Below are 23,748 nucleotides of genomic sequence, written 5' to 3'. Positions count from 1 at the left end.
CCACATGACAATGTGCTAGGTCCTGAGACTAATATGATGAAAAAGGAATTTATAGTGTAGGAGCAAGGGAGTGGGAAGCAGATACTCATAGACAACTCAATGGATGTAAAAATAAACTCATGGTCTCTGTTTTCTTTTCTTTTCTTTTTCTTCATCTTTCTTTTTTTTTTTTTTTTTGAGATGGAGTCTCACTCTGTCGCTCAGGCTGGAGTGCAATGGCGCGATCTTGGCTCACTGCAACCTCTGACTCCTGGGTTCAAGCAATTCTCCTGCCTCAGCCTTCCGAGTAACTGGGACTACAGATGTGCACCACCATGCCCAGCTTATTTTTGTATTTTTAATAGAGACAGGTTTCACCATGTTGGCCAGGCTGATCTTGAACTCCTGACCTCAGGTGATCCACCTGCCTCAGCCTCCTAAAGTGCTGGGATTACAGCCATGAGCCACCATGCCAGCCATGGTCTCTCTTTTCAAACCTCTCCTTTATTCTACATGCCCTATTCCATTTAAAGTTCCTAAAATCACCCCCAGACACTCAAGACAGAACTTGGGAGTTTTCTCTATGCCTCCCTTTTGCTCATCCACCTACAATCAACTCTTGGCTATGTCCTTTCAAGCCTATGTCCTAAGCTTCTGTTCCTTCCTCTCCATTCCCACTGTTACTGCTCTAGCTCAGGTCCTCACCACCTTTTGCCCAGTAGCCGTGAAATGTCCAAAGTGGTCTCTTCACCCCTGGCCTGAGACCAGCAGCCACTGCCCATGCATCCCATGCATGCTCCACCTACACTTCTCTTACCTCTAGAGTGACCTTTCTAAATCCAAATTCAACCTGACATTTCTGTGCTAAAATCTTTTTGAGTGTGCCTGTCCTTTCAGCTAAAGCCCAAATGCCTTCTTATACATCAGAGCCTCTTGGCGGGGCTCCTGCCCACTTTCTAGCCTCAGTTTCTGCTGTTCCTCCCTAACCACCTCCACTGCCCACATACACACCCCCGTGCTCTACTGATGAATAATAGAAAATAGTCCCTGCTTTGGGAAGCCATTTCAACATCTTCCCCTAGGTTAGGTGGATTGGTTACTTTCTCTTTTAGCCACCATTGTACATCACACATAATAAAAAGCATAGCTACTGATGACTGAGCACAGCAATTCATGCATCATGCCAGACCCAGAGGCAATAACAATAGTGTTTAAGGACATGAACTTTGGAGATAGCAAGATGGGTTCAAATCCCAGTCTGTCATTTGTTTAGCAGAATGATCTAGGGCAAGTTACTTAAGGTAACATCTCATTGTTTTTCATCTTTAATATGGGCATAATAAAACCCCTTCATTGAGTTGTTGCAAGGATTAATGGAACAATGTACAAAAAGTGCTTAGCATTTTATGATGTAACAGTGATATCTGTTACATCATGAGCTATTATTAAGTTAAAGTCATAACTACTGTGGCTGTATATTAGCCTTTTTACATATACCATAATGAATCTGCCCAAAAACCCTGGAAGTTTTCATTATTTCCATTTTACAACTAAGGATATTACTTGCTCAAAGTCATATAATTAGAAAGCAGCCAAGTTAGGGTTTAAGTCCACACCACAAAACACTATTATAGCACTTATCAGATCTTTTGGAAAGTATTTACTTGTGTACCCAGCGCTCTTCCAGGATGGGAAGCTCCCAGATGGCAAAGACCTTGTCATATTCATATTTCCCATAGGAAAAATTTAGGAAAGAATGAACAAATAAATAGCTATGTATTCAGCCAGGGGAGACTGATGGCTGTGAGATTCCAATCCTGGAAGAGGAGGGAAGTGGCTGGTATGGTCACTGTGGCAATGGAACGAGAGCCATCCCCTCCGCTCCTGGGTCACTCACTCATTGCTTCAATCTGCACATGGATGAGGTTCTCGATGTCTTCCTGCAGTGTCTGATGGGGCTTCAGGGGGATGGGCAGGTAGCCATAGTGCTCTCTGTTGCAGAGGTACATCTGGATGCCTGAGGATCCAAGAGAGGGACAAAGCCAACAATCAGAAAACATACTGCTGAGTGACAAGTAAGGAGAAGGAACCTGAACTGTGTCTGATGCTGAGTTTGACACTGCAATTAAATAAGTGGTTGTTTCAGGTATGTCTATAGACCTAAAAAATGCTCCTTTATTAAAAAAGTAAAACACAGCATTGGGGACTAATAAAAACACTGGGTTATTCTTCAGCCCAGAGGAAATTGATTTTTTCCCTCTGAAGAAAAAGCAAACTCATGGCCTGGAATGAACAAAAAAGGCATGAAAGGATCAAAAGGGAGGCAAGGAATTCCCATTCCGGAGAGCAGAATGGAACACTGTAATCCACCTACAGGAAATAACAAGAAAATGAGGAATGAAATCCACATTTGATATGAAAGCAAACAGGAAAATTCTGTAACGCTGACAGATTATTAAAGCTAAATCTAGGCATACATAGAACAAAAAACGAAAAAACAAAGGCAATTTAAAATTCTCCAAGATTCTCCCTGGTTTTATTGCTTCCCTTAGCAGGCATGGATTTGGAGCCAACCAACAGACATGAAACTTCCAAAATCAGTTCATATAGAGACAAAAGAGTCTGCATTTCAGAATGTCCTGTTAAGAACCTGTAGTGTGACAATACCAGAAGTATGCAATACCCTTCTCATATTCAAATTGTTCTTCATAGCCCCACCTGATAACTTGCAGAGTTATAAGGCATCTGTGTTTAACCAGACAGCTAGAAATATAGGAATCAGGATTGTCTCATACACATCATTGGTCAGCAATTGACACTCCTGATCAATGAAAAGACTGCTTAGTGAAAAGGATGAGTCCGCCATGTATCCAAGCCTCTGGTCCATGTATCCAAGCCTCTGATTTGTTAATTGCGATAATCGTCAGTGTTTTCCGGAGAGATAATTATCTGCATAGGGACTCCTCTATTTTGTGCAGATGAAATTTCCTCCAGTCAGCTACATCATCTGTCAAATCAGGTGAAGCTGTCTCATGGCATTAACAGAGAGGAAGGAGAAAAGAAAATAACCTTTATTCCCTGCTTTTACTGAATCTGGCTTGAATCAAGGCTGGTCTACCAAGCACTGTCCCTTCTCTTGCCTTCACCGAGCAAACTCATTAGTTCTGCTGTTTGCCCACATGAATGCTTCTGGGGAGCTTCAAAGTGCACCTTCTTGTAAAGTCATGATGAATTCAGGAAGTGGAAGGAAAAATATATTAAAGTTGCATCTCTACCCTAATTAGGCAAACCATTTTACCATTTAACTTTCTGAGGCTTCCATAAAAAAATGATATGATACCTATCCAAACTATCCAACAAGTGTGAGGGTACAAGGAAGGCATTTTTAGACATGCAAGACCATAATATATTTACTTGCCATCATACTTTCTCAGAAAGCTGCTGGATGATGTGAGAGAAGGACGAGGAGGAAAGGAAGGAAGAGGAGGAGGAGGAAGAAGAGGAGGACGATTATTACCAGCAAGAAAGATTATAAACAACACGAACAGGAGAGTCAGTGTATAAGAGAAGAGAAATAAGTCTTACGTTGATAGCTTCAGCACCACTTGGATTAGAATATATTAGAAAGCTCCAGAACAGACATCTTCACAAATATGCAAAAAAGGACATCTGACAAATCTGGACATTCTGAGAGGAGTTTGAGGTAATTAGTGATTAGTTTTGGATCATACTAGTAATAATAAAACTAAGCAAAAAAGGTAATTATTAAAGGAATTGCCTCCAAAGAAAATTAATGGCAAACGAAAACTAATCACAGCCTATGAATGACCAAGCTTGGAGTTAGGCTTGCATGATTACAACAAGAACACTGACCATCAATCTGTTTGAAATTACAATGGGAGAACAGGGTGATGAGAAGAATGTGTTTGCATGCAGAGGGCAAAAAGGAAGAAAAAGAGCTAACTCCTCACAGTCTATAGTGGAGAGTCAACAAATAATGCCCACGGTGAAGCCAGAAAATCAAGAAGTAGCAATGCATGCATATTATTTAACATGGAAGTAAATAAGAGATAAAAGTGGTTGCCTTCTGGAGGACAGAAGTGATGCAGGGTGATGTGCAGGGGACTGTTCATGTCTTAATAAACCATGGGGAAGTATATGAATACTTTCAACCATGTGCATGGGCAGTTTGATAACAGAAAATTTAAAAGAAAATGTGTTAATAATTAGATAAAGTCTATGAAAGAGTCTGCACTCCCAGTGAATGCTGCTTCTGGGGAAGACAATTTTTCTTTTGAAAAAGAAAAGTGAATTACGCTACATTTTGAAGGACTTTGTTTTTCTTTTAAACATATTAAACATTTTCTTGTACTCATATAGTACCTTAATATTGCAGATTGATATAATTATCCCTATCTTTGGTGATGAAAAATCAGATTCAGGCTGTCACTTGTCCAAGGTCACATAGTTAAGTCATTAGTGCCAAATCTTTGTCCCTAAAGAGCCAATTCCAAGTGCTTTCTACCCACTCAGTAATTGGAAGCTCAGTTCCAAGACCATTAGTCACTAGGGGTTTGCCATCCCTCCACAAGGGTACAAATTTGATCACTACCAGTGGTGTTCAGGATCTGTCTGCCCATTGCCCATATCACTCGCCTCTTTTGGCTCACATCAGACATTTGGAAGACGACTGGCTGGCGCTGGGATGATTCCTGTGGCCATGATACAGAACCCAGATCACTGGCCACAATGGGAGGTGAACTCTTGACCCTGGACTCATTACAGCCACAGAGACGCGCCTATGACCATATGTGCTCTCTTCTTGGGCTAGAAGGGTGGCCAAGCCCCGCTCACCAGCACACTTGGATTGCTCCTCACTCATCACCCACATGGGGCAATGGCTAGAGTCTGGGGTGAAAGATTTAGGACCAAGGTTTGTGGTTGGATGGTCCTGCCTGGGACATAGATGATACACAGCTAGGGAGCTTCAGAAGAGTGAGAACGAAAGAATACCAATCATATTTCATGAAGAAAGAGGAAAGTGCTTTGCTTTGAAACTAAGGAAGGAAGAGCCTGGAGACATGCCCTGGGCTGCACATGACTCCCAGGCTCATTCATGTTTCTCTCGAAAATACTTAGAGATAAGTACAATATTACCTTAAAATCCACAGTTGTCAAGAAAGACCTTTCATTTCCCCAAAATGACAGTGACTCTTTCCTGCCTTGACTCCTGCCCTGTTCATGGTCTGCACCACCAGTCTGGCCCTTAGCTTTCACTGCTTCATGACTATTAGTTGTGTTTTCACATGTAAAAATCTTAACTCCCAACTAACACCGTGCCAGGAACAGAAGGAAACACTTGGGAGTTCATCCTCTCTCTTGCCTTTTCTATCTCCTCTTCCTAAATGAGTCACCAAACAACTTTGGGTGTCTACCTGCTTTCAATGTTCCAAAAGAGCCTTTGCAAAGTCTGACCAATAACACACAAAATCCTGGTGAACAGGCCAAGCACAGGGGAGAGCTGAAAAATTCCTGCTTAACCTGAATCATTTTTCCTATACCAATATCCAGGTATTGGTTTCATACAATGTATCATAATAATTTAGTGCATTGGGTCATAATAATGCTTTGTGCAGTGACTATAAAGGAGGACTCTGTTCGGCAGTGCCATTCGTGTAATTGTTAATATCTCACTTTCTTGGAACATCCTAACTTCAACCTCTGAAGGAAAGGGATTGGCACTCAAAGGACTCAAAAAGCCCTGACTTTGCTTCCCATCCTGGGGAAGTCAGAGCAAATCACAGACCAACTGAAAGAAGGAGTTTCCATTAACACTGACATAGGAATCTTTGCAAAAAACTTCCAATCATATGAGGATTGCTTTTGCCTAGACACAAGGGCTACAAAATGCCTACACCTGGCCAAAGGGTCTAAATTGCTCCAGCAGCCAAGGGGGAAATCAGCCTGACCCATTTCTACCAAACATTCTTATTCTCAGCAAATCTACAACTGATGAGTGGGACACCTATGGCTTTAAGGAGAGTCTGATGTGTGAATTGTAGCTTGAATTTGTATTAACATTCTCATCTGCCAGCCACTTCCTCAGCTGCCGGAGGATCTTTGCACCATCTTTTCCACCCTCAGTTATATGGCCACAGTGAGTTTATTCACCATCTTCTTGGTTTATGAACCTATTTTTGCTAGTGGTTAAGTGACATATTTCTGGCACATTAATAATGGGACCCGACTTCTGTCAGGAAAGTCTGAATTATCCTAACAAAGCTTTGCTCTGTTAGATGCCACGTTTCTTGCTGTTGAACTGCTCTTGTGAATTGTGTCCTCCTGAAGCAAGTGTAGGGTGAAATGAGAGAAATAACTTTCCTTCCTGTTGACTTGTCTTTCTCAAAAATCTCCAGGCCCCACTAGAAATTCTTTCCCAGTGGTTCATAAAAGACTTCAGTCTCGCTTTGCCTCTCCTTCCACGGGGACTGAGGCTGAGACTGTTCGGTGCCTCTTTATCTGTTCTTTCCTTCTTCTAGAGTGTGAAAATTGCAGTGCATGCATGCAGAGAATAAAGACGACATTCTGAGCCTCCCTTACAGTGAGGTATTGTCCTGGGACTAAGCTCTAGCTAACAGGATTTGCATGGAAGTACTGCATTCAATTTCTGGATTGCACCCTTCAAGGGACAGGGAGAGTTCTCCCTGTTGTTTCTGCCTTGCTGGCTGGAACGCATCCGTGGTGGTGAGACACCTGGGACTCCACAATTAAGGGCAGTACCTCGTGGAGCGTGAGAAGCAATACACAAGAAGCCTGGGACTCTGAACACTTTGTGGAACAAAGCCACTACAGCAGCTCAGACTTTTTCAAGAAGAAATAAACTTCCATTTTTAAAGTCTGGGGTCTTTGCCAGTGTTGTTTTAGGCCTCTGTGACAGTTTCCTAATTAATAAATGAACTTCTATAATAAACAATTGCAATGCAGTAGCACCACAGAGAACCAATCACCTTCTCATAATTCCCAATATCACCACCAGTCCCTCCAACTCAAAATAGAGTTGGTTCCTGGGTAGAGGCCAGCCCTGGCTCTTGGTCATTTGTGCTCCCAGGGACAGCAACATAGAGGGTGCTGGTATGGTTATTGCAGACAATTTACTGCCTCTCACTACCAGAAATATGAGGGTATTTTTTTTTAATAAAATGCACAAAACAAAAGAGCTGGTCATTTTGCTATGTCTCCATTGTGGCACTACAACCAAAGACAAACAGTACCTGCTTGCCTGCTGGAGAAGGCAAAGACAATGATGTCATCAAAGGTCCAGGTGTAGTCCTGGTGTGGGGGGTAGAAAGTCAGCTTGTCCGAGGCCTCCTTCCTGAGGTCAATTAGGAAGGTGGAGTGGACCATGGGGACGGGGAAGCAGCCTGTCCTCTTCCATTCTCGAATCTGAACGTAGTCTGGGGTCCTCTTATAGAAGCCCTGTAAAAGAGCAAATAGGTGGGTTGTGTTTTCTGATTTGAAATCTTTATCCTTCTCAGTCATTTGCTAGACTGATTCTTTTCAAGTCATCACCAGCTATATACAAGCTCCCAAACAAAGCCACCTTCACTCCTCTTATCATGGCCTATGAATTTCCAAGTGAGCACAAGAAATGCTGTCTACATATAAAATAATACTAAAAGGGTCTTGATATAAGAAGTAACTTTGATTTCAGCATACCTCTTGATTTAATAATTTCATAAAAGTGTATTTTATGTTGACTTATGATTAAATATGAAGCATGAGTATTAAGAAGTGGCAGAGCAGTTAAGGGCACAGGTTCCAGTGTCAGACTCCCTGAGTTCAAATCCCACCTCAGCTACTTATTGTCTGTAGGTATGGGTCAAGTGACTCAACCTTGCTGCGCTTATTTCCTCATCTCTAAAACAGGGATGACGGCACTATCTACTCCATGGGGTTAGCTGTAAAATTTAAGTAAGGTAGAACCTGAATAGTGTTGAGACTACTGCCCAGCACCAAGAATGTATCAGCAAATACCGGCTCCTATTAAAATGACATTACACTGTGGCTAATATTTGTAATTAAACATGCATTACTTAGATACACAAATGAGGGTCTTCTTTCAATGCAGTTACTTAGTCAATATTCTGGTGAAGCTGCAGCTGCTCCACAGTTTTTGGGGATTCAGGTTCTGAAACGTCCTTCTGCATAAGCACACAGGACAACCAATTTCCTTATTCCAAAGCTTGAATCATTTCCAGAAAAGATGAAGATATATCTCAACAAAACATGCTTACGAAACATACTTGTGGAAGCTTTGCCAGGCATTTTGGAAAATGTTCTAGGTGATGGCAAGCTCACTGGAATGAGTGTTAAGTTTTGCAAAGCCAGCACTCCGAAGGGCACCATACTCTGGAAGTTCTTATGTGTTCATTAATCAGTTGCATCACTTCATGGTTACATTTCCTGTTGTAATTCAGCATCCACACATAAGGTGCTACAGCCTCATCTACTTCTCTGACATTCCCTTCAGGTTCTAGAAGAGTGTCCTAGCTGAGCTAACCCTAATGCCGACCTCATGATAAGGGAGGAGGATCACAAATGAGGACTCAGAAGATGTGGGTCTCAGAGTCATCTTAATCACCTTCTAGCCGTTTGATCTTAGTCCATGCCTACCCTCTTTGAGCCTGAGTTTTTTCTCCTGAAAAATGGATAACAGCTGCTCTGTCAATCTCATAGAGCTGCAGAATGAATCACATGTGATAAGGTCTATGAACATATTTTGGGAACTGCAATTCATTATATGAAGTATTATCATTACTGTAATGTTTTTATTAGCCTTTAACTTAAGGATCATTTAACATCCTCTATGGTTTTCCTAATACTTCAGCTTATGAGCAGTCTTCCAAGAGATAAAGGGGACTCGGGTTTTTTAAAGGGCTGCCTAAGTACTTGTGTCTAATATAAAGTTCTAGATTACTTAGGAACAATATTCCCAGAATGATTAGCTTGGAAAATCCATGATGATGATGAATCATTGAATATCCTTGGGGTGGGGGTGAGAAGGAAGGAAGCAGGGAGAGTGAGGGAGAATAAATGTGCCTCCTGCAAAGAGGCAGAGATGATGAATGTGTTTCTTTTTCCACATAAATTGAATCCTGTTGGTAATAATTCCTGTTCATTGGCCAGACAACATCAAGGACATTTTGTTTTGAATGAGTTTAAAGGCTCTGGGAACCAGGTCCTGCTTTGAACTTATGAAGTCACTGGCCCTTTCTATTCCTGCTCTAGTAGAGACTAACTGGGATGGTAGAAAGCCAAAAATAAATGGAGGAAAATAATACTTGTCCCTAAGTTGCTCAGAATTTAGTTTTACTGTACAAAACAGGTGAGCACATTTCTCCTATTTGCTTTTAAGCCTGAAAGTAAATAAGGAGATAATACAAATTTGTAGGCTGCGGCCACTAGGATAACCCACCCTTGTTGCTGATGTCAAAGCACAACTCATTAAAAACAACCCTCAAGTGATTCTGCCATGTGAAACACTGAAAATGTATGAATTTAAACCAATATAATGTTTTCTCCCAAGGAAGTGAATGGCTGTTAGAAATATGAACATATTACCTTCCCAAAAGAGACACAGAAAATAGCACGCATTCAAAATCTCTTACAGCTAGAAGAAATAATTACAACAAAAGAGGAATGCTTCATCCAGTGGTGTACTGGACCACACATTGTTAAATTTTCAGAAAGTTTGCAAACCAGTTGACATGTTGATAGCTTGGAATCCATAAAAACAAAAATCACGTTAATCCCCACCACTCTAATGACACCTCATGTGGCAGTTTTACATGTTTTTAATAGCTGTATCATCAAGTGGCTACACTGCAGTTTACTTAACCTTTCCCTTAGCTTAACAACATTTAAGCTGTTTGCATGGTGGGAGTATTTAAACCATAAACATTGGCAATGCTACCAACTAGGGTTTTTCCCACAAAGAGCCAGTTACTAAACATTTATCAGCACACTACTGACCTTATTTCTCATCCCAAACAAAACCAAATATAAAGGGGAGACTCAAACTTTAGCCCTTTGGCCATGAGAATACATTGAACATACTCCCCCTTTTTTTGAGACAGGGTCTCAGTTGCTTAGGCTGCAGTGCAGTGATGTGATCATAGCTCACTGCAGCCTCAACTTCTTGGGCTCAAGCAATACTCCCTGCTCAGCCTCCCGAATAGATGGAACTATAGGTGTGCACGACACCACAACTGGTTAATTTTTTGATTTGTTGTAGAGATGTGGTTTCGCCATGTTGCTCATGTTGGTCTCAAACTCCTGGGTTCAAGTAATTGTCCCACCTCAGCTTCCCAAAGTGTTGAAATTACAGGCATGAGACACTGCTCCTGGCCAACATATTTTGCTTAGCACATTTTTATCCTACATTGATACATATTACATTAATCAGTTGAATTTATCTAATTCTTTAATTAAAGAATAAAAAATATAACCAGCCATGAGCATTCACTAAAACAGACCACTATTTTGAAGATTTTACTATGAAAAAAAGAAACAATAAAAAATCAAACCTTTTTTAACTTGAATTTTATAAAAATAACCTACCATGGTAGTTTTCATTATTAGAACTCTTTGGAAATAAATTTGGCAACATACATCGAAGGTCATTGAAATATTTGTACTTTTTTTTTTTTTTTTCTTTTTTGAGAGGGAGTCTCGCTCTGTCACCCAGGCTGGAGCGCAGTGGCGCGACCTCGGCTCACTGCAAGCTCCGCCTCCCAAGTTCACGCCATTCTCCTGCCTCAGCCTTCCGAGTAGCTGGGACTACAGGCGCCCAACACCACGCCTGGCTAATTTTTTATATTTTTAGTAGAGATGGGGTTTCACCATGTTAGCCAGGATGGTCTCAATCTCCTGACCTTGTAATCCGCCCGCCTTGGCCTCCCAAAGTGCTGGGATCACAGGTGTGAGCCACTGCTCCTGGCATATTTGTACTCTTTGACTCAGTAATTCCACTTCTAAAAAGCTATCCTAAGGATATAATCTTAAATGCTGAAAAATTATATTAATCATGACGGTCACGATAGTTAAAAAGTTGTGAATAATTTAAATGTTTTTCAAACCAAGATAAAGGTTAAGTAAATTGGAACATAGCCACTTGATGATAACACAGTTACTAAAAACGTGCAAGTTTCTATCTATGATGTTGTTACGGTGATGGGGATTTAACATCTGTCTTGTTGGTTTTCTTTTAAACTTTTTTTAATTTCTAAGTTTTTCTATAGTGTTCTTATGTTAGTTTTGTAAGGACAAAAAGAATTAATTAAAAATAGTAATTCCTGAATCAGGTGGGGGAAAGTACAAATTCCAGCATGCTTTATTGGCTAATTTCACGTTTCTAAGGCTAAGCTCTTTAGACTATTTTTTTCATAATAAATTAACACAGAAGAGCCCAACTGGGTGTAGCATTGGACCCAGATTTACTGCCCTTCCTAAAAAATGCTTGCTCTGGGAACACAATGACACGCATGTTTCAAGGGAGTAAACAAGAGAAAGGTGAATGGGACTACTGTTGACCGGGTGTTGCCTTGTTAAAACTAGTAGCCTTAATTCATTTAAGCAAAAGACTTGCCTTAGGGGTGATTCCGCACCAGAAATTAGAATACAGGCCCCGAGACTCCAGCATGGGGGCCACAATAGTTTTGTTTTCTGCAATCAGTAGATTGAGGGTCTGTGGATTAGTCAGGAAATTGTCAACATCTATGAACTAGGAAAAGAAAAGGATAATGTTAGGTGAAAAGGTACTTTTCAGTAATGAGTTTGAGAATAACCCAGCCCTTCTGAAGGATCCCAGAAACTTGCTCATGACATATGGAACCAGCTATCTATGTCCTCCTTATTGAAACCCATTGCAGCTAGGTGGCTTTCATTCAGTCAAAATATATTTAGTCTAACTTTCGTATGTTGGGCTCTGCATAAGGCACTAAGCAGTAAATTGGTGCTGCCATACTGGGCATAGCCTCAACCAGGAACCAACCTACACTTTGGCTAGTGTTTTAGGCACAAGATATTAATGGCTCCCAAGCCATTAAAGGTTCATTCAAAAACACTTATTGACTGCCCAGTCTAGGTACAGATGGGCATGCCTACTTAGCTTTTCTATAGTAATGCCAGAGTAGCTCAAAACAGATCTATCAATGAATTTTAATGTGACAAGTAGAATTTTTGTTTAAGTACATTATATCAACCCATGCTAACCAGTGAAGCTATTTCCTATTCTTAGAAGTCCATGTTAACAGTGATTTATTTAGACAGTATAACAACAGATTCTAATTTATAAAAGAAATAATCATACTGAACTATACACTGAAAAAGGGATAAATTGACAGATTTTACCTTTTGTAGGTTTTATCACAATAAAAAATTCAGAAGTCTTCATTTTTATGATAGTCCATCTGTTTACCCCAAATTTTGTGATTTAACATTTGTACACTTCAATGGCATTTAAACAGCTACACAGTGTTAAATATTGTCAGTACAATTTGAAAACTTCTATGAAAGGATTTGTGTCACAAGTGTGCATGATACATTTTTGGGCAGATTTTCACTGTGGTTGAGGGGATGGGGATGGACATAAATTCTCCAAAGAGAGCATCACTGTGCCAAGCAACAGATGCTACTCCCCAGATCACTCAGGAGCAAAAGGGAACCATTTCAGAGCTGTTCAGCTGAATCACTTTTTTAGATAATTACTTTTTCATATCCCCCAAATTCTTCCAAAAAGTTGTAAGAACAACTTACATTGCTTTACCTACAGCCTTTCCTGTGAGCTAAAAATATGCAGAGTTCTTATGCCTGTTGCATGGCAGAGACCAAATAATTCAGGCACTTCTTCACTTACCCACTGAAAATGCATGTGGGCCTGAAGATGAAGTCCAGGTAGCCCAATCTTAAACTACCAAAAATTTCCTTGTGCCTTTCTTAAAAAGTGGGGGAGGCACTGCCTAATCAAAAAGGTTGTTTTGATTGCTTCCATGGTTCTAGTTTTTGGACGACTGATTTGGATACATCTGAGATGACAGTTGTCAAGAAATCAAACATCTGTTTTTACCAGAATGTAGTCTGACCATTTTTCCCTCGCAGTTCGAAGGGCTGCCTGTCGTAGTTTCATCACATGGGCAAACCGGGAGGTTGGCCAGTGCTTTGGTCCAATTTCATCAGGGTAAGACCTAAAATAATAATAATAGCTCATCATTATTGAGTGCCTACACGTACCAGGCTCTGTCCTAAATGTTTATATGTATTCATTTAATCTTCTATCAATCCCAGGAAGTAGATACTATTATTATTGTTATCATCATCCCCATATTACAGATGAGGAAACCGGAGCAATGAGAAGTCAAGTAACTCACTGCTCATTATATACAAGAATCTTTACATGAAATATTTCAATGGGTTCTCATGAGAGCCCTTTGAGGTGAGTACTACTATTCTCTGCATTTCACAGGTGAGGATATCAGGGTAGAGCAGTTAAGTCATTCATCCAATGTTACACAATGGGGCACAATCAAGATTTAAATCCAAGCAAAAAGCTCATGTTCCTAGACAATTTTTATACATCCCGACATCGAATAGATTTGGAGAGTATGCAGTGTAAAACATGAGTTTCCCAGGAAAATCAAAGGTTTAATCTACTTGTTGGAGTCTCCACAAATGATTCCACACAGCCTAACACATTGATCTATCTTAGGTAAAGTGAGGTCATGGGATCTCTATCAAGATTCACAAAACAGCCAGGCCAAGACTCCTTCATGGCCACATAGGCAAGTGGGTTGGAGCACACTCCAAAACCCTTCTGAAGGCACCCAGCTGGCACAGACATTGATACTGTTGCAGTAACCCAAAACTGGCCACCACTTCAAGATCTCATAGCTGCACTGGCAGTACATTTGTTTTAGTGAGTGAAAAACTGCAAAAACAATGAGACTGTAACTAAACAAATAAGGTTAATAAAACTATGTACAGCACAGGAATTCTCTGGAATATCTTCCCCAGTTATTGTTTCAATGAAAATCAGTGGAATTCTCATTTTTCTAAATATATTCCCCCCAAAAATGCCTGCTCTAATATTTTTTCACACTGACCTTGGCATATAATATATTTAGTCAAAACCTGGCTGCAGAGAACATTACCAAGGTGCAAAGAAGGGACACAAAGTATTTCTGTGCCATTTTTGTTAGGCCAAACTCCATTATAAGGCACTCTAAAGGAGTGTTTACAATCTTTTACGGTGTTCAGACTTCACTGTTAAATTTTGCTTGATATACGGTCCATGGGCTTGGATTTGAGAAATACATATGTATATATTATAATATATCATATTTATATATATTTCTTTATAATATAAATATTTATAATAATTCTTACATATAGAAAGACTAGAAGAATAGAAACTTGTTCTGGAATGGCATTTATTATTACTATAATACAAATTTGGCTTTCAATAAATGACTTCTCTGGGGAAGAAATTCAGGCAACTCCTTCATTCTATTTCTACAGTTCCTTAAAGTAAAATTGTAGTAGCTTTGGGAACATTTATAATAGTAAGTTTTAAATACATTTATTCTTGTTCTTATTTGTTCATCCAACCAGTATTAATTTAGTGCCTGCCAAGAATATGGCTCTGAGGGGAGAGGGGGAATATATAGTGTTTATATATTCTAGCCCCTGCCAAAGAACTTACAATTTATTTAGAAAAAAAATACATTAATTGCATAGGGGGAAAATGTTGGTTGCGTATATCATTGTGCCAAAAAGGATGACATAGAATATAAGCAATACAATTGTTGAGACAAAGGTAGGTATTTATAACTGAGTGATTAAGAATAGGTTTCTATAGTAGGCATGATTTAGGATAAGAGTTAGTTATAAAGAAGGAAAGGGTCTTCCAGGACCTGCACAAGCAATAGTGTGGGGTTTGGAGATAAAAGGAACGTTCTGGATAAAGCACATTTTCTTTTGGTGCTAAATTCATGGAATTTAAAAAATATAAGTCTTAGGTGTTTGAACTTTGTTCAGGTCCTAAAGAGTAAGTGAAGTATTTTTAGTAAAGAAATGAAACCATTTCATTTGTATTTGAGGTAGATTGATTTGACTGTATGGTATGTAGGATGACTTGGAGATAGAAGCAATTAATAAATTGCTATGGTGGCTGGGCACGGTGGCTCACACCTGTAATCTCAACACTTTGGGAGGTCAAGGCGGGCAGATCACAGGGTCAGAAGATCGAGACCATCCTGGCTAACATAGTGAAATCCCCTCTCTACTCAAAATACAAAAAAATAGCTGGGCGTGGTGGCACACACCTGTAGTCCCAGCTACTGGGGAGGCTGAAGCAGGAGAATTGCTTGAATCCAGGAGGCGGAGGTTGCAGTGGTGAGCCAAGACTGCACCACTGCACTCCAGCCTGGGTGACAGAGTGAGACTCTGTCTCAAAAAAAAAAAAAAAAAAAAAAAAAAAAAGAAATTGTTATGGTAACCAGGCACAAAGGCTCACACCTGTAATCCTGGCACTTTGGAAGGCCAAGGTGGGAGGAACGCTTGAGGCCAGGAGTTCAAGACCAGCCTGGACAACAGAGTGAGATCATGTCTCTACAAAAAATAAAAATAAAATTAGCCAGGCATAGTGGTGCATGGCTGTGGTCTTAGCTACTCAGGAGGTTGAGTGAGAGTATTGCCTGAACCCAGGAGTACAAGGTTACAGGGGAGCTATGATCATGCCACTGCACTCCAACTGGGGTGACAGAGTGAGACCCTGTCTTGAAAGAAAGAAGGAAAGAGAGAGAGAAAGAGAGACAGAGAGAGAGAGAAAGAAGAGAAGAGAAGCGAAGAAAAGAAAAGAAAGAAAAGAAGGAAAAGAAAGAAAGAAGAAATTTCTATGGTTAAGATAGGAAATTACCTAAATGAGCATCAGTAGGGGATCAATTAAATAATTATGGTAAATGCACATACAACAGTGATTACGCAGTAAAAAAAATGAAAATTAGCTCCTTAACTATTGCTATAGAATGATTATCAAGATATAAGTTGAAAAAAGCAAGGTGTATGTAGAAAGTATACACATTTTCACTATGATCCTCCAAATATAAAAGTTTATGTTTAAAATATGAATAAATAATATCAATATTTAAAAATATAAACTGTCATGGCAATTTATTTATAAAGTAATGAAAATCTGAACTTGGCTGGCAGCTGTGGGAGTAAACAGCAAGAGAGTACTGTGAAGATCTCTAAAAGGGAGAAATGGCAGATATTCAGAACTCACATAGCTACAGAAATGAAAGACAATGAAAAGTCACATGTACCTCCAAACCTGGAAGCCCTAAAGAGCTAGTTAAAGAGGAAGGGTAAATAATGAGTTTACAAATTTCGCACTTGCTACTCACTCTGGTTCATCCATAGGCCTCCACTCCACATAGTGATAGAGTCTCTGTACATTTTTCAACCACTCCCTGAATATTTCTGTTGTATTATCCACATTGTGATCAGTGGCTCCCCTGCATGAGAGAAAGCACAGTATAGTTTAACTATGTCATCCAATGAAAGAGAGGGAAATCCAAAAGACCCCTGACTAAATGAAAGAAGAATGGCTACTCCTGGAAAAAAAATTGTATATATGAAAATAATTCCCTCATAGTCCAAACTAGACATAAATTTCTAAAGTGAGAGACACTGCTTAAAATCATCTTTGTGTCATTAGATCCTTAAACAGGGCTCAGCCAATTGGAGAACGTGTAAATGGTTGCATTAATAAATAAACACATGAAAACACCAAGACAGTGTAAGCATAAAATGAATTAACTGAGAGTCAATTAATGAATCTTCTTGGAAATTTTTCTATATGTTTTAACTTTCAGTTACCCAGGATGTAAACTCCACCTTTTAACTTCATTAACAATGACCCTCAATTTGAGCAATAATTCTGCTTCATCTTCATTTCAAGTCAATTTTCTGACCGCAGCAAAATATCTAGTCAGTGCTGCTTTAATCATTGTGAAGCTACAATAATAATTCTCAATATAAAACTCAAAATTTAAGGTATGTTCAATTATCTATTTTGGATTAACTTTACCATCACATTTACAAAATAGAGTATTTTCCAAAGCCTTTAAATAATGTACACAAAACTTGTGCCTGTTCTACCTTGAAAGTTTAACAAATGGATCCACTTGTAAAGGGGCCTAACTCATTTATTTAAAAAGTATTTTCAAATTGTATCACAAAGCAAAACCCAACACATGTAAAACAGTTATTCAGAACACCTATAAATGAAGAGATAATGAAATGAAAAACAGAAAAAGAGAAGAAAGCAGGAGTTGTAATCCTGACAACAAACAAGGTAGAATTCAGGCCAAAGAGTATTAAGATGACAAAGAAGGAGACTTTATAATACTAAAGGAGGCCATTCACATCAAAATATACAAAGTATGAATATCTATACATTTTCATATATTACAGGGGTTGGCAAACTTTCTTTCAAGCGATAGATAGTAAACATTTTAGGTTTACAGGCCATATACTATCTGCAGCTACTACTTAACTCTGCCATGGTAGTGATAAATCAACCATAAACAATATGTAAATGAATGAGCATTGCTGTGTTCCAGTAAAACTTTATTTACAAAAACAGGCAGTCTGTAGGCTATAATTTGCTGACCCCTAATATAGTAGAAAGTATAGAAACTGTAAAGAAAAACAGAAATAACAATAATAAGAGATATTAACATACCACTTTCAGTTAAAGATGGTACAAACGGGGAAACAAGTAAGTATATATAGGATCTGTACAACATACTAATACAGACTTCTCAAGTACACATGGAACATCTGCTAGCACTGACCAACAATTACATCCCAAAGAAAGCCTCCATAAAATTGAAATTATATAAACAACATTCTCTGATCTAAATGACATATACGTAGAAGTTGATAATAAAATAAAATCCCCCAAATCCACTAAAAACTCTCTTATAAAGTTGTTTTTTTAAAAATAACAATTACTAGTGGAAAAATAAATACAAGCCAATTTCAGAACTTCCAAAAATTAATAATGAAAATACTACATATCAGAATTTTGGGATACAATTAAAGCAGTGATTAGAGAAAAATTCAGTTTTATATGCTTAAATAAATAAAAATAAATGAGTTAAATTTCTACTCAAAAAGCTAGGAAAAAAGCAACAAAGCAAACATATATAAAGAAATTAATAAAGATAAGGGTAGAAAGTTGTGAGATATAAAACAGAAAAAGAGTAGAAACAAACTAAAATGCTGCTTCTTTGAGAAAGATCAATAAAAGACAAGCCCTAGTTAACCTACCTGAGACAAACAAATATAAAACAATAAGAAATGGTAAGGATGGGAAACAAGATGATTGATTTGAAAGAAAAATTTTAAAAATGTGTAAGCAACTACTTTGTACAACTCGATGATAAATTTGAAAACTAAATATAATAGAAGATTTTCCAGAAAAATGCATGTTAGCAAAATTAACTCCTGAAGTGATATAAAGCTTAAATGAATAATTTCCATGAAGAGAGTAAACAGGAAAAAAACCCCAACTAGGCTCATGTGTTTTTACAAGGGAATTCTACCAAATCCTACAATAGATACTTCCAATGCTATACAGCTTGTTATCCAGAGTGTAGGAAAAAAATGAAAATTCTAAGTTCTTCTAATATTGCAAGTATAATATTGATGTCTAAACCTTTTAAAGATTTACACACACACACACACACACGCACACAACTACAGACCAATATCCTTTAATGCACATGCTGCAAAAATCTTAAATAAAGTATTAGCAAACAGAGTCCAACATCTTATTAAGAAAATATAGCATGGTCTAAGAATGTTCAATATGAAGGAATTTCACTAACATAATTCACTATGTTTATGGACCTGAAGAAAAATCATGATTATCTCTGTAAATGTGTAAAAGGTCTTTAACAAAATTCCACACCTAATCCTGGTTTTTAATAACCACACAGAATACAATTCAAGCAGATACTAAAAAAATAAGCCACTACAATTAAAACTGTGTGGTAATGACACAGGGATAAATGACATAGGGAGCCCAGTGGCACAGAACAGTAAGTACAGAAATTTAGTATATGATAAGGGTATCATAATATTCCCATGGAACAAACCTGCACATATACTCCCTGTATCTAAAATGAAAGTTGAAATTTAAAAATAAATAAAGTTTCATCAGAAATATATATAATATAATACAGTTTTGAAAAATGATCAGAGGTACACATGAAATAATTTAGCTTCTATTGCATCATTACTTTCACTGCTATTTGTAGGATGATTTAAAATAAATTGAAAGTAAATATAAATAAAGGCCAAGTGCGGTGGCTCATGCCCGTAATTGCAGCACTTTGGGAGGCCAAGGTGAGATCATTTGAGGTCAGGAGTTTGAGACCAGCCTGATCTACATGGTGAAACCCGTCCCTACTAAAAAAAAAAACAACATTAGCTGGGTATGGTGGCGCGTGCCTGTTAGTCCCAGCTACTCGGGAGGCTGAGGCAGGAGAATCGCTTGAACCTGCAAGGTGGAGACTGCAGTCAGCCGAGATCGGGCCACTGCACTGCAGCCTGGGTGATAGAGCGAGATGTTGTCTCAATAAATATAATAAATAAATAAAACATAAAAAACAGTCCTTTTCATTAAACATGAAACATTATAGTTTTTAATTGGTTTTAAATTGCCACTAAATATATTCAAAAAATTTTTTTTATCTCCTAAAATAATAATCTTTAAGAGAGGGAATGTTCAGGAATGTTCAAGAGAGAAAAATACATTGTTAAGCAAAGCACAGTGGAACTCTATTTAGATAGGGAATACATTTCTGTAAAATACCAAGTAACTTAAAACTATGTAACTTAAGCCATAGGGTATAGAAAAGTGGGACATAGAGGTATGTAAGTAATATTTGAAAATATTATCTTGTAAAATAGATACTTAAATTAAAACTAGCCTACTTAAAAACATTATCCAATAACTAGAGATGACACCAATGGCCAACTTGATCTACTTTCAAGTGTCTTCTTGAAATTAGATGAGAACCAACTCTTCTCTTCTCAGCAAGGTCTAGGAGGGAGAAAGACCCACAGGCCCACCTGGACATTCCATGGCCTGGAGAGGGAGAGAGGTGATGTGTGAAGCTGACAGTTTTGAGGGATACCAGGTGAGCATGTTAGGACCAAGACAGGGTAGGAGGAGCCCTTAGCAACTCACAGAGGTGGGAAAGTGGTCCAGAAAGCAACGTGGAAGAAGGCCACAGGCTCCACTGAGTTTGCGATTGTGCCAAAAAGTGCAACGTCAGCAAAAGTCACATCCATTGTGACTCATGGCCACAAGCTACCAACGTCCAGGGTACGCCATGAAGAGCGCAATGAGAGTCTAACCACTGGTCTCGTGATAGGAAGCATGCAGAGAGCAATTCCTGAAACTCAGAATTTACCATAAAGCACCTTATTCTTCACTCAAAACATTATGAAGAGGAGTAAGTTAAAACTAAGCAAAACAAAAATTCCTTATCACAGTGTTAGCCAAAAGCTATGAGATTTCTACATTATTCTTAAATTATTTATAAACGGCATAAGAGAATTTGCCAGGTGCAGTGGCACACACCCTTAGTCCTAGCTACCTGACAGACTGAGGCAGGAGGATCACTTGAGCCCAGGAGTTCCAGGCTGCAGTGAGTACAACTATGCCTGTGAATAGTCACTGCACTCCAGCCTGGGCAACATAGTGAGACCCCATCTCTTAAAAAAAATAGTCTAGGTAATTTATACAGCATCTACTTCTTTCCTTGGTTGTTGTTTCTTCATTACACATGACTTCTTAAATTCTCTTTGCCTTCTCTACATCAATGCATTTCCTAATCCTTTTGACAAAGTTGGTCTTATCGTACGAAATGTGTTTTCCTGGTGTACAGATTAAACAACTCCAAAACCTGCCTAAGCATCCACTCCTGATGAACATCCTTAGAAATTAGCTGCCTGGAGTATGCAGAGGTACAGATGTCTAATTAAAAACAGATGCACAGATTTCAAATATTCTCTTTATTGAGTTAAAAAACTGTCTGTAGTGTTACTTCCCTGAATTAAGATTCTGTTTGTTCTCAGGCTTCTGAGGAAATGAACACGTCCTCCAGTTGTGGTTGGAGAGAGGTGCATCCATCCTGGTCTTTGAAGTGCAGGGCCAATCTCTCCTACACTCATTCCCAGAGGAGGAAGAGGAGGAAGAGTAGTGAGGGCCACAACAGCCCACCGAGGAAGCCTGGTGGTCCCCGCTTAAGACTAAGTTTCCCTGCTCCTCCTCCCCACAGTCAAAAAAGGCAAAAACACAGAAATCCAGGCAGACACTTCTAACTACTGCCTTGTAATCGCTCTGACAAAAGTATGTTTCCATTTGAATGCATAATAATGAAAGCAATACAGGCCCTGGGCTATTCAGAGGGTTGGACAGAGAGAGATATCAAAGGCCCATATGCAAGCTCTCTGGAGGAAACCCGAGGCTTGTGCTAACGGTTCTATTTTCAGAGCCCTGTAGCACAAGGCAACAACAGCGCAGTGCTTGTCCTGCTGCAGCACTCCACAAGCATCTAGACACAAAAACCTCTGCGGCTGAGGTGGATTTTTCCATGAAGCTAGGAAGCTGAGAACCCAGAATGTGTGAGGCCCCTCAGGAGGAGCTGAGGCACAGCGGCCCCTCTCTCAGTCTGAAGGCTCCTTGGAAAATGAGTACTGCCTCGAATCTGTTATCCTCCTCCCAACCAGACCAGAAAAGGCACCCAGAAAAATCGCAGACATCACTAATGGATTCCTTGAAGAAAACAAATGATGTGCAAGGACAGCTGGACATCTGGGGAGGTGATCTGCAAGTAATTGACAGTCAGTAATCAAACTGGAAAACCACAGATTGTGAAAACACAAATATGGGCTGGCTGGGTGACCATGTTTCCGGGAGGCTCATACGGCTCAGTCTTTGCCTCAATTCTCCAACTAGAGTGGATTCACACCTAAATCAACACCTCCACTCACTCTCTCTTCCCCAGATCTCTGACTCAGGATAAGACACCAAGGAAAGGCTGAACACAGTGGCTCACGCCTGTAATCCCAGCACTTTGGGAGGGTGAGGCAGATCACCTGAGGTCAGGAGTTCAAGGCCAGCCCAGCCAACATGGTGAAACCCCGTCTCTACTAAAAATACAAAAATTAACCAGGCGTGGTGGTGTGTGCCTGTAGTCCCAGCTACTTGGGAAGCTGAGGCAGGAAAATTGCTTGTACCCGGGAGGCGGAGACTGCAGTGAGCTGAGATCGTGCCACTGCACTCCAGCCTGGGTGAGAGAGTGAGACTCTGTCTCAAAAGAAAAACAACAACGACAAAAAGACAGCAAGGAGAGCTGTCAGCTCTTGAGCTGTTTTTAATTTTCTTTGAAGGTCATGTTGGGACAATAACTTTCCTTTACCTCTAAGGAGCCCTGGTACCCGCCAGCCACCAAGGTCTCTCCCTTCCACTTTTAGGGCAGCTGTGGCCCTGAGACAGCTTCAGTGCTCATGGTTGGCCACCTCTCTGTCCATGAGTCCTGGCCTGCTTTCTTTGGAGCTAGTACCTGAAAAGGGAGTGCTGGTAGAAACAGGTGCCACATCCACACTGGCCACCTCTTACCCTAATGCTGCCCATCTGCTTTCCCTCTGATTCTGCTTTTGGTTCCTATTTCCCCTTCTTCCTCTTCTCCAGCTGTGCAAGTTAGCAAAAGCCCATGAGTCTCAGATTCAAAATTGAATTAGGACTAAGGGAAACACGTATTGGAGATGTGATCACAGCACGTGTAGGGATCCCCTTGGCTGATGATGCTCCCAGGTCAACAGGTGCACTGTCACCGCTACATGGAAGGGAGCACAAAGAGCAGGCCAAGAAGTCAACATGTCTGCAGGATGAGACGCTTTACTGCTTGGCTGTGGGAAAAAAAATTGAGATTTGTCTGGCAATGTCTAAAAACATTGACATTTCTCCTTGTTCCAGAAGTTAGTTTTCATTTCTAAGTCTTGCCTCTTAAGACTCAGCGCCAACTAGAAATAATTAGAACTGACTCATTTATTTTGACAAGTCCTACTGAGGTTGTTAGGGCTAAACTCATATTGGTAAGCATGGGGCCACTGGAATCATATTAAAGATGAAGACTGGATCTCTCAGCAGGTGGGACACGGAAACTGAGGACACAGTACTCCTTTATTTTATTTTATTTTTGAGATGAAGTTTCACTCTTGTTGCCCAGGCTGGAGTGCAATGGCACAATCTCAGCTCACTGCAACCTCCACCTCCTGGGTTCAAGTGATTGCCCTGCCTTAGCCTTCCAAGTAGCTGGGATTACAGGCATGCGCCACCATGCCCAGCTAATTTTGTATTTTTAGTAGAGATGGGGTTTCACCATGTTTGTCAGGCTGGTTTCGAACTCCTGATCCTCAGGTGATCCACCCGCCTCAACCTCCCAAAGTGCTGGGATTACAGGCATGAGCCACCGCGCCCGGCCAGGGCACGGTACTTCTGATCACTTCCATCTGTACTGAGACTCAGGGAATGTCCTCAGCTTCCCTGCCACACCCCAGAAAGTCTAAGACCTCTGTCACTATAGAAGAGGTCTGCGATTGGTGGAGTAGCAGGATGGCAACACTGGA

At 39.8% G+C, this 23,748-nt stretch overlaps 1 protein-coding gene across 5 annotated transcripts in view; it reads right to left on the bottom strand.

Moving 5' to 3' along the window:
* The window catches only part of COLGALT2 (collagen beta(1-O)galactosyltransferase 2), a 109,164-nt gene that overhangs the window by 33,774 nt on the left and 51,642 nt on the right, over positions 1-23,748 (bottom strand). For all 5 annotated transcript variants that reach the window (XM_063603554.1, XM_034942264.3, XM_034942269.3 and 2 more), the window contains 5 exons: positions 16,440-16,550; positions 13,106-13,223; positions 11,627-11,761; positions 7,251-7,455; positions 1,877-1,996 (listed from right to left, as the gene is read on the bottom strand). In XM_063603554.1, the coding sequence (XP_063459624.1) occupies positions 1,877-1,996; positions 7,251-7,455; positions 11,627-11,761; positions 13,106-13,223; positions 16,440-16,550 (689 nt within the window). The remainder of the gene's footprint in view (positions 1-1,876; positions 1,997-7,250; positions 7,456-11,626; positions 11,762-13,105; positions 13,224-16,439; positions 16,551-23,748) is intronic.

The sequence above is a fragment of the Pan paniscus genome, chromosome 1 (assembly GCF_029289425.2).
Source record: "Pan paniscus chromosome 1, NHGRI_mPanPan1-v2.0_pri, whole genome shotgun sequence".
Classification (NCBI taxonomy): Eukaryota; Metazoa; Chordata; class Mammalia; order Primates; family Hominidae; genus Pan; species Pan paniscus.
The sequence above is the reverse complement of the archived record's forward strand: the minus strand, read 5'-3'. Positions and strand labels throughout refer to the sequence as shown.